Below are 12,154 nucleotides of genomic sequence, written 5' to 3'. Positions count from 1 at the left end.
CTGGATAAATAACTAAGAAGAGGCCTTTTTTAAAAACAGAATATAGTTTGACAAATCAACTGTACAAATTGTTTGATTAAGAACTTTTTTACTAAAACACATATGATAAGCTCACCAAAGAGACAAAGGCTGTATATTTCATATGCGGAACCAATCAATACCTATAGAGCCCTCCCAGTAACTGGGTCTGTTACCTAGTCTACCTAGTCTGAGTTTATAGAGTCCCAGCCTGAGAGGACATGGTCAATCCCTGGCAAGCCAGGAAGCTCAGCTGATTTGGGAGACATAAAAGAGGAAGGAATTCACCCACATTTATAAATACTTCAAGGGAAATATTCCTAAAGGAGATGGCTATTTTGAATTGGTTCCTAAGCTTCTGAAAAGAAGAAGAAACCAAGATTTGTTTTTTAAAATACTCTGAAGTAATAAAGGCTACTGAAAACACAATTCTAGATTTCTAATGAAATCTTCAAATAGATGTTAATTTTCCACTCTTACTAATTGTTTAATAATGCATGGCACTGGATATTTCAATCCTACTACAAGGTTTATGTCAATAAACAGTTCTTGCTGCACCTATCTAAAGGAAACAGGCTGGGTGCAGTTGCTCATGCCTGTAATCCCAGCACGTTGGGAGGCCGAGGCAGCCAGAGCATATGACATCAGGAGTTTGAGACCAGACTGGCCAACATGGTGAAACTCCATCTCTACTAAAAATACAAAAATCAGCTGAGCATGGTGGTGCATGCCTGTAATCCCAGCGACTCAGGTGGCTGAGGCAGGAGAATCATTTGAACCCGGGAGCCGAATGTTGCAGTGAGGCAAGATCGCACCACTGCATTCCAGCCTGGGTGACAGAGCGAGATTCTGTCTCAATAAATATGTAAATAAATAAATAAATAAGATAAAAACTAAAGGAGACGACTTTTTTGTTGTTTTTAACAAGAATCATCCTTGGATAATATTTATGATCCTAAGGTGGAAGTTTTAAGAAAAAACGTTCAAAACTTGGGACCCAGCACAAGAATGACTATATATCCTTCACCAAAGGATTAGCTAATATTTAAAAGTAGGTCACTTCATCGGAGTCACTAATTACCACTGATGAAGATATTTTACAACTCTGTGAAAAAAGACTTAACTTGTAGAACATTTATAGCAACACAAATGATACATTATAATAATGCAAACAAATTTTGTCTAGTACAGAGGAAAATGATTTGTCTGTTAGTAAAGATAGCCTCATGGTTTCATTTTGATTGTCTTATTGGACATTTAGCATAAAATTTAGGAATCTTATTCCACCATTTTTTCTTTCACTGATTATGTTTCCCTTATTCCTATAATCTTTTGAACCAGTTGTACTAGCCTGCTGGTTACCCCAATAATAAATTAATCTCTCTTTAGCATATATTCATTCACATACACACTGTATAACACTTGACTCTTTCTTAGTTTTGGAGTTTTTTAAAATAAAGTATGTTCCCATATTTATTCCATGTCATAAAAATCATAAGGAAAACAAGAGAGAATGAAAAATTCTTGTGAGTACCAATGGCAGGTTAGAAAGGTAAGGTAAGCTTACTAGGGGTAGGAAGATTTTCTGCTTTTCATGGTACAGATGCAGTAAATATGTGAAATTAAGGGAAACCTGATGCTAGGCTGAACAATGCATTAGAGCAGGGCTGTCCTATCCTTTGGCTTCCCTGGGCCACCCTGGAAGGAGAAGAATACACTAACACTAACGACAGCTGATGAGCTTACAAAAAAAAAAAAGGCAAAAAATCTCATAATGTTTGAAGAAAGTTTACAAATTTGTGTTGGGCCATATGCAAAGCCATCCTGGGCAGCATGTGGCCTATGAGTTAGACAAGCTTGCGCATTAGAGAATACAATGTTGTTTTAATAAATGCTTTATTTGTGCGTTCTTCTAAATCCCACAGCTTTGAAATTCTGCCTACAGATCTATATTACCATATCTGTATCAAAGAGTATCCCAGAAACATTTTTTGTGTTTATTTATTGATAGGTATAAGACATAAGGAGGAGACAACTAAGAACCTCTTTTTCTTCAGCATACTGTTGTGTCTGAATTTTGTACCTGGAATAGCTGTAGATTTTAGACCTTTAAAGGGAAATAGCCTGAGGTAAAAAGATGACCTACTGGAATGGAGAAGCAAAGAGAGAAGAAAAAATTTGAATTGTTGATGAAATCACTGAGCCACTGAATAAGCCAACTCTGGACCTTTTGTTATGTGAAAGTAGCCTTCTTTACAGTTGAAACACATTTCTAGTTGTGCTTCCCATTACTTGCACTGGAAAAAGCATAAGAGATACAACTTCTGCCACCCCTTCAAGTCAGCCCTGATTCTTTTTGCTGCAGTCTCTAAAGAAGGATCTCTACATATACTTGTTTTATAAAGTTCAAAGGTTAAATACTTATCCTAGATCTCTACATATCTGGATTCCTAGCCTTGCCTTTCCCAAGACATAAAACCTTTGGCAATTTATTTAAGCTCACCTGACTTCAGTTCCTTCATCTACAGAATGATGTGAATACATATTCCAAGGGCATTTTGGGAGAATTAAGTGAAATGACATATTTTAAATGCTTGGGATTACACAGAAGGAGTCAGAGAAACATTTTTTAAGTATCCAATAAGTCTGACCTAACATGGATAAAAATCACACCCTCAAAACATAACTTTTGAATACTGAAATTTGCCACCCTACTTTCCTATTTAATCTCCAACTCTTAAATAACTGAGGTGGGAGGAACATACAGAAATACATAACCAGCCTGATGAAGTTTGTAAAACTGTCCTATTTAATTTTATTCTCATAAACCTAGAAAAAGCAAGCCAGCATCTTTTCCATCAGCATTGCTAGGTGGAGATTTCATGATGCTGTGAGCATTTCTAACTTGTCGTATGCTCTAAATTTAGAAGCTGTGCACTTTTCATTGAAAAATATATCTCAGCCAATAATTTCCTTTTTGGGGAGGGAGTAGAGGTCTTTCAAACATACTATAGTACTCTTGGCAGGAACTAGGTTGGAAAACTAACATTCTTCCAAGATTTTAAAGCATCTTTTATATGTAATGATAATCTAATATATAATCATAACTCCATATTTTCACATTAACTATATGAGATAATTAATATTATATATATATTTAATAATTCCTAGTTACTTACCTTCTCTTGGTTTTTTGGGTTTTTTTTTTTTTTTTTGGTGTATGTATGTGTGTGTGTGTGTGTGTGTGTGTGTGTGTATGTATTTCCCTGGCATTCTTCTTGTGTTTGAAAGATAATAAGCTTTTAAACTGAGATAGTACCTAGCTATCTTGAGTCAAGTTTATTTTTGGAGAGGAGAAGTATAAGGTCATAACTGTTATTTTCGGTCACACTGCTACCAAGGAAAAGTAATTTTGAGTCTTTGGACTATCTATTGATTTTAAGGTATATGTTAAAGGTGACTATATAGTCTTTGAAATTGCTGTGTATTCTTATCTTAATTCATCTAGGAGGTTGGAAATTCTCTAGCACTGACACCTATATTATTATTTTTTCTTTTTTAATTCTAGGCTATTATTTTCTCCTGAAATATATTAGGACGTATCTAACTTAGATGCATTATGTGCCTGAAATATCAAGAAAAAATTCCAGTCTCAGCATGCCATTTCTGTCCACTGTAATTTAGACATTTTTCATGTTGCATTTATGTCTGCTAGGGTAATAGTCCTTACATTAAAAACCAGCCTTCATTAAGTGGCTCACCCTTCAAGTAGTCCATTACAGCCTTTCATTCTCTCACCTTGCACTGCTTCCAACTCCCACTGTTTTTAATAAGCAACTCAAATGTGGCAAACTATCTTCTCTGTGCAGAGGGCAAAAGCATCAATAGCCAGATGATAACATGGTTTGGAAGAGCACATCAAAATAAGCCCATAATTCTCATCCTAAAATACCTCACTGCAAACAAAGACTTAAAATTATTTTCAAACCCTAGACTTTAGTCTGATTCCTTTCGTCCACGATTTTTTCTTTTACCATACATGCTCTAATGAGACAGCAGATAATATGTGTGTTTCTAAAGGTTTGCTTAAACAGACATGCAGCAAGTGTTTATCAAATAACTAAAAATAACATACAGGTAAACCAAAGGAAGGGCAAAGCGTCTCCCCAAGGGATGAGAATATCATAGAGAAAATCCTGAAGTTTGGCAGCAATTCCAAACAACAGCAAGTCTCAGATTCCATTTCCCACAAAGGGTAAGAAACAGTCATTTAAAACTTTCAAATTGTGGAAAGAAATATTTTAAATGAAGTGGCAGAAGATCATTCTGGATTAAATGAAATAAATTATATAGCTCATTATATAGTGGATTTAAATAAATGCCCATGCCCAAGTCAAGGAAATTTGTCAACTCAACTACAATGATGAAGCACGGTGATACTGGAACAAGCGTAACTTTTATATTAGACAGACAGATCTAAGTTCCAATTCTGTCCCTAGGTGACAACTATTCTATCACTCTCTGCCATGTTTTGTCTCTGTAGATACGCTGTTAAGATACTCACTCCACTACAATTTTATAAGGCTCTTGTGAGGATTAAAAGAGACATGTCAAGTCCCTAGTATAGTAAAACTCAGTAAGGGACTAGTAAGTGGTAGCTAATAGTAGTAGTACTTTAATCTCAGAGATGCTTATCTAAAAGTGCTTGAGTTTGCAACATCATTGTTTTCAAACTGCCCTTTGGAGCCATATGTCTCTAGGCATTTTTCAGAGAAGCCACCTTGATGGAGCCGGGGTGGTACAGAGAAAGGGGTAGATGGTGAGTATGTAGGGGATTATAAAACAAGTAAGTTCCAGGACCATTCATTCCTTGTGATTGATTTTAAATATTAAAGCGGTAGAAAATATTATTTTCTTAAAAAAAGATTTCTATTACTTAAAAAAAAAATCTGAAATCATTGAATGATGCATAACCTTCCAGCTTTAAACCTCTGCAGTTTTCAGGCTCCTTAGAATCTAACACCTATATCCAGTACTTTTGGAGGTTTTCCCATCTGTGTTAATGGCCTCATGTTAAGCCCTTCCTCTCCCCACTACCACCAAATCTCTCAGTTCCCCTTAGGACAACTGCACATGTTCACAGACACACTCTCTTTGGTTGTGTTAACAGACAATGCTAAGTAGATGACAAAAAGAAAGTAAACCAACATTTTGGCCTGATTTTCTCAATCTTCTAATACAAAACTAGCCATAATATTGCAAGTCAATATTCGTTGCCAATACTACATGCACAGAACTTTATTCTACCACTCTCTGCCACGTTTTCTCTCTGGCAGATACACTGTCAAATAATTCTGTTAATTCAGCTGTGTGAGATTTTTGGCCGTTATAACTTTGTAAAAAACATATGCTTTTTCATTAATCATCTATAATGGAGGATGAAAATATTAGTCACAGTGATCCACTACTTTTGGTAACTGATCACTGTTCCCAGAGAGAAAGAAAGCACAAGTTAACATAAGAACTTCCTTGAAATTTCTTCTCGGATGTATTAAAATGTGTTACATGGCATATATAACATTGTTTTAACAAATTATTACTAAATTAAATTATTACTAAATCTTCTGTAAAACTAAGAGACTAATATAATTACTTAGAAAACTTAGCTGAAATAATGTTACCTATACCTTTTATTGCAGGAATCAAATTATGGACACCAATGTCTTATTTAATTTTCACTTAATCACACTATCAGAAGAAAGCCAGGTACAAAATCATGTGACTCATGCATGCTCCCCACTGAATAAAAAAGCGCACTAAATCTCTCCAAATAAATAATTGAAGAATGGTACTGGAATTACCTGTTTTATAATCCCCTACATTCTCACCCCTACCCCTTTCTCTATACCACCCTGGCTCATCAGGGTGGCTTCTCCGAAAAACACTTAGAGACATATGGCCCTAACCTACTGAATCAGAACTCACTCAGTTTCATAAGGGAGGAGGAATGATTCCTTACTTCAATCTTCAGAGTAATTTAATGACAAAGGGCTTTCATTTTTTACTATATATATAGTGTGTGTGCATTTTAAATAAAGAACCCTGTACAATTATTTTCATTATTATCGGTGAAAACACTAGACTGAAGGTAGGATACAATTCAGTCACAATTTTAAATACTATCAAATAAGTTCTCTAGAGACTCTAAACTAAAATTCAATTAGCCATTTTACAAAAACATGTTAAAAATAAAAAGCAGTTGTAATTACAGTCAAAGATAAATGTATTGAGATGTCAATCACAATCCCTACTCTCAGATCTAGGACAGAACATATAGTAAAATGGTCAAATATGTTTGCTTCACGAGGTCATAAGCATAAAAAATATTGACAAACAAGGTCAAGAATGCACATGTCTTTGAGATCAAAGAACGATTTCTAGTTCCATGCAACAGCTCTTATTCTCTATGGGTTCTGAAAATACATATACAATAGATTTTTGAGGAACAAAAGATTGGGATTTGGCAAGCAAAAGTCAAAAACAAAAAGAGAGAAAGAAATATGAAAAGAGTACACAAAAAGACAAAAAAAAAGTTAATTTTTGGTAGAATTAACAACATTTAAGTGTATCCAAAATAGATAGGTAATATTCATAAAGACAAAGGTCAAAGCTTAATAATTTTATGTGAAGGTCTAATTACATAAAAATCTCAACTCAATATAATGTTTGGTAAATGGGGTATTTTTTAATTCAATTAATTTTCTAACAAGAGGAGCTTGTTTAATTCTTGACAAAAATATTTTAAAACTTACATTACAGAAGTTGACATTTTTGTCTAAGAAAAATTAAATTTTTTTTTTTTTTTTGATAAATAGAAGACAAAAAAAATGGTCTATGTTCATAAGGGTTTTTTTTTTTTTTTTTTAAAGACAGTCTTTCTCTGTCACCCAGGCTTGATCTTGGCTCACGGCAACCTCCACCTCTCAGGTTCAAGCAATTCTCCTGCCTCAGCCTCCTGAGTAGCTGGGATTACAGGCGCTGTCACCACATCTGGCTAATTTTTGTATTTTAAGTAGAGACGGGGTTTCACCATGTTGCTCAAACTTGTCTCGAACTCCTGACCTCATGATCCACCCACCTTGGTATCTCAAAGTGCTGGGATTAGAGGCATGAGCCACCATGCCCGGCCGTTAATAAGGACCTTATAGTCTAATGGACAGAAGGACATGTAAGAAATATACTATAAAAATAGCTACAATTTAAGTAGTACATAGTACAGTGGGACGCATATTCTGATATGAGGATAGAAGAAATAGACTTTCAAGCCAGTCAGGAAGATCTTCACAAAGCTAGTAGAACGTGAGTAGACACAGTAAGAATGGGTAAGAGATTGATGAATGGATAAGTAGACACAGAAATATTTCAGCAGAGGGAAGAGAACAACACAAGGCCCATACAAAGATATCAACGAACACAATGTTTTTTTAGTAGAGAGGAGAGAATCCAGTATGGTAAGAAAACAAGAAGTTTGGACCCATTTGAGGATTTCAATTTTATATCTTTTGTTCTAATCCATGACATTTTATTTATTATTTTAGTTTCCCAGGCTTGTGTGCAGTGGTTTTATTTATTTTTTCTCAATTTACATTGACATATCAGATAGATACATAAAGAAAAGTATACAACTCATCATTGCACAGCTCAATGACTTTTTACAGATTTCACCACACCTCAAACTGTAAAATGCCATCCAGATGACGAAATAGAATATCACCAGCATCTGGATGACTCCTTCATGCCACCTGACAAGCACTAACTATCATTACCCATTACTTCAAGTAAATAATATGCTGATTTCTAACACCATTGATTAGTTTTGCCTGTTTCTAAAACTTACATAATTTATATAAATGTAAACAATATATACTCTCTTGCATCTGGTTTCTTTCCGTCAAGATTGTGTTTGTGAAATTCATTCATATTATTGTATAAAGCAATGGTTCTTTCATTTATTTGCAGTACAATATTCCATCTTATGAATATGCCATCATTTATTTATACATTGCACTGCTAACAGACATTGAGGTTGTTTTCAGCTTGGAACTATTATGAATGCTGATGCTATCAACATTTTTGCACATGTCTTTTGGGGAACATGTATACTTAGTCCTGCTGGGCTTACACCCAAGAATGGATTTGTTGGTCATAAGGTAGTACAGATTTATGCTCCAACAGTGGTATCAGAGGGTTTTACTTACTCTACATTCTTACCAACATTTGGAATTAAAATTTTCACTTTTCCACTGATTGTACAGTAGTTTCTCACTGTGTTTTAAATATGTATTTCCTTGATGACTGAGTTAAGTAGGTGCCCATAGTTTCATATGATTTGGGGATATTAGAACTGTCTTACGAAGTACCTATTCTTTTGTATGCTATTTTTTATTCTATTTGGCAGACCTTTCAGTCATCATCATTGTAATCTGACCAAACTAGTATGTGGGACTGTGTAGTAAGTAGTAAGTAGGAACTGCTGCAGAACATTTTAAGCAATGATTGATGGTACTGTATCTCTTCATGAATAGAAACAATTTTCTTTTTGTCTATTATTCTCTACTATCCATCTTCAACCTTCTTTCATTCTATTTATTCATCCTGTCTTTTTTCACTCACTCTTGGCTTTTAGTCCAAAAAGGTCAATAAACAGAAGCCAGTTAACAGCACCAAGTATCACACAGTTCAATAACAAGTTAGGTTTGGAGAGCCAGCTTTTATAGAGTTGCCAAACATTTGGGGGTTTTTTGTTTGTTTTGTTTTTGTGTGTGTTTTTAAAGTACATAAAGAAAATAAGCATGCTTGCTAATTTATATGACAATAAAAAGATCATAACATTTTAGTATGATAAATCTAAATGTCTCCTTTATGCCAATTTATGAGCAAGGAATGTTCAGTCAGCATTTTAAAGGAATATCAGAAGGAAAATGAAAACAATAGCATCTATTATAAAAAGAGATGACTAAAAGAAGAATATACATGAGTGCTTTCTCTCACCTCTCTGAAGACTAAACACAGTTTCATTCGGCAAAGTGGCCGTGACCTTTTTCCCTCCTCTGCATGATTAATTACTTAATGTACTATTAATTGGAAGATATGGCTGAATTTCAAATGCTTTCATTTTCTGTGCATATCATCCTGTACTGTAACCACCGATTAAGCTGTTCATCAAAGGTGAGCCAACAAGGTCATCTGAGCAGTAATTCTTCAACTATTCATTACCCACCATCAATGGTAATTAGCAATGGTAACATTTCCATAAATCAACATCTTTCTTATTATTCTATGATGATAAACATTCAAAATGTGTGCATCCCAGCCCACCCCCTTTAATTTTATATGAAAAGTTCAGTCTAAATATACCACAGAGAAAATGCAGGTAAAAAATTACAGTAGTTTAATTAAAATGCACCAGGAAAATAAGGTTACATACCTTTGAAAGAAAAAATACAAATCTATGCACAAAATTAAATGAGTCTGCTGACAAAGTAGGGGTCAAATATAAGAAGCAAAGAGTGTCAACCACACAGTTCCAATTTTCCCTCTGCAAAGGAAATTATGGCTCAGTTCAGCCTCAAAAATAACCATTTGCCTACTCAGTCACAGAAGGTGACAATTCAGAGTAAAAAGCAAATTTAATTCTTTCTACTATAAAAGTACACATCATGGGGGAGCCAATAAACATTTTTTCAAGGAAATATTTACCATATTCATTTACAAACCAATAATTACATTTAGAAATGTAACTTTTAGGTTTTGTTTTATTTGCTTTGCATGATTGTGATAAATTGTTTATTGTTGATGTTTTCACGTTTTGTTTTTTTAAATCATATTAATCAGCAAGTTCAGGGACGCTGCTGATAGAATTTTCACTCTTCAATAACCAGAACTGACATTTTCACTTCTAATGGCTATGTTTAAAATTGTCGCATCTAAAATTCACACTCAAGAAGGACTTACTCATTTTGTAGAAAAATTAATTCTAAACCATTTTTAATCATAATAAAAATACTAAAATACACTCTGAAACCTAAATTACTAGTACTAAGTAATCAGCACATTATATTATATATTATAATAGCATAATGATATATATTATATATATGTGACTATATATAATATATAATTATGTACCATGTACTATTCTTGTTTCTTTCTAAATATTGGAAGGAAAAGAGTTTGATCTCTTTGATGTTGTATTTTTAAATTTCTGTTTATATTTTCAAAGTTACAATTTATGTTATTGCTAAGCATATATGCATAGAACTTGGAATTTGCTCCAGATTAACATGCAGAATTGAAAAGCACAACTATTAGTCTAATATTGTATGAAATGGTATGTAAATATTGACATCCTATGTTAATTGTGTGTTTTTCCTAAGTAAGATGAAACACACTGCACACTGGCTTAAACAATTATAAATTATATTATCTCACAAAACCCAAAATCAAAGGATATAACAAAGTAAGGTAAAAAACGAAAAGATGCTGGGCGCGGTGGCTGACGCTTGTAATCCCAACAGTTTGGGAGGCCGAGGCGGACAGATCACAAGGTCAGGAGTTTGAGACCAGCCTGACCAACATGGTGAAACCCCGTCTCTACTAAAAATACAAAAATTAGCTGGGCGTGGTGGTGCATACCTGCAGTTCCAGCTACTCAGGAAGCTGAGGCTGGGAATCGCTTGAACCTGGGAGGCAGAGGTTGCAGTGAGCTGCGATCAGGCCACTGCACTCCAGCCTGGGTGACAGAGTGAGACTCCATCTCAAAACACAAACAAACAAACAAAAAGAACAGATTTTTCCCCTATTTCTCTACAATTCCCACATAAAAGATCTCCATTAGACACTTTTGTCTCCATGCTGCCTCCCCTCAGAATCACTGGCATGCTCATGACCACTGGGAGAAAGACACAACCTCTCTCCCTACAATGTAATAAAATTCTTTCCCTTTAGTCTGATTGGATCCAACCTGTATAATTTAATTGAATAACGATGAAAAGAGCTGATCCCACATTTAAGATTTTTTTGGAAAGGATTTTTTTTTTGTTTATTCTGCTTTTTTTATTTTTTGATTTTTGGTTTGTAACTTGGGTTTTTATTAAATAGAAAAAAAACACTAATACTTATCTTTTTTTTTTCAAAGACAGAAATAACAAAGGTATAGTGAGGATTCTTGAGGAATACAGAATTACAGAAAGTTATTAAGGGAAAGGCAGAGAATACTTTTAAGGCTCTTAGATGTGATCCAGTAGCATAGCAATTTAGCTTATTATAACCATTAAATTATTGTTGTTACACCTAAAATAAGAAAATCCTAGACACTGCAAAACTGTTCCCCTAACATTGACTAAACAGAGTGACTCTCACCTTGAGGCATCTCGGGTGGTAGATAATGAGGCTCTTGAGCACTAACATGCACCCACTCAAAGTCATCATACAGATCCTGGTGGTAATCACAGGCCCCTGGACCATCATCAAAAGTACAGCCACCTAGGAGGAAAGAGGACTACTGTTACATTCTACACAGATTTTCCAAACATAATGAAAGCTCGGGAGAAGGAAATGTTATATTGATATATACAGTATGTTACTCATAATCTTGATTTTGAATCATTAAAAATAATAGAAGATACATGCATAAGTCAGGCTTTCTTGAAATATACAAAGTGTTATTGGTAGAGGGTCTTCACTGCAATTTGCCCAGGTCCTTGGCATCTTAAACAAAGAATTGGACAAAACCCACAACAAAGCAAGGAAAGAATGAAGTAATGAAAGCAGACATTTACTAAAAATGAAAATACACTCCACAGTGTGGGAGTGCACGAGCAGCGGCTCAAGGGCCCAGATACGGAATCTTCTGGGGTCCAAATACCTCCCTAGAGGCTTCCGATTGGCCACTTGGTGTTCACCTCATATAAATGAAGTGGTGGCCCACAATCAACACTGTACAGTACTTTCTGCAACCAATCAGAGGTACTTTCAATTTTCCATCACCACTCAGAAAATGAGGAAGTTTGCAAAGGGAAACTGGAAAGTTGGGGTTTTCCTTTCTATTTAGTTCTAGGACGTCAGGTGAATCAGC

The 12,154-nt window shown here is 34.8% G+C and overlaps 1 protein-coding gene across 12 annotated transcripts in view; it reads right to left on the bottom strand.

Moving 5' to 3' along the window:
* PTPRK (protein tyrosine phosphatase receptor type K) overlaps positions 1-12,154 on the bottom strand; it is a 566,799-nt gene that overhangs the window by 433,287 nt on the left and 121,358 nt on the right. For all 12 annotated transcript variants that reach the window (XM_050788294.1, XM_050788297.1, XM_050788302.1 and 9 more), the window contains exon 2: positions 11,440-11,562. In XM_050788294.1, coding sequence (XP_050644251.1) covers positions 11,440-11,562 — 123 coding nt within the window. The remainder of the gene's footprint in view (positions 1-11,439; positions 11,563-12,154) is intronic.

Source organism: Macaca thibetana, chromosome 4 (assembly GCF_024542745.1).
Source record: "Macaca thibetana thibetana isolate TM-01 chromosome 4, ASM2454274v1, whole genome shotgun sequence".
NCBI classification, from domain to species: Eukaryota; Metazoa; Chordata; class Mammalia; order Primates; family Cercopithecidae; genus Macaca; species Macaca thibetana.
Note: the sequence above shows the minus strand (reverse complement) of the source record. Positions and strands in the feature narration are given on the sequence as shown.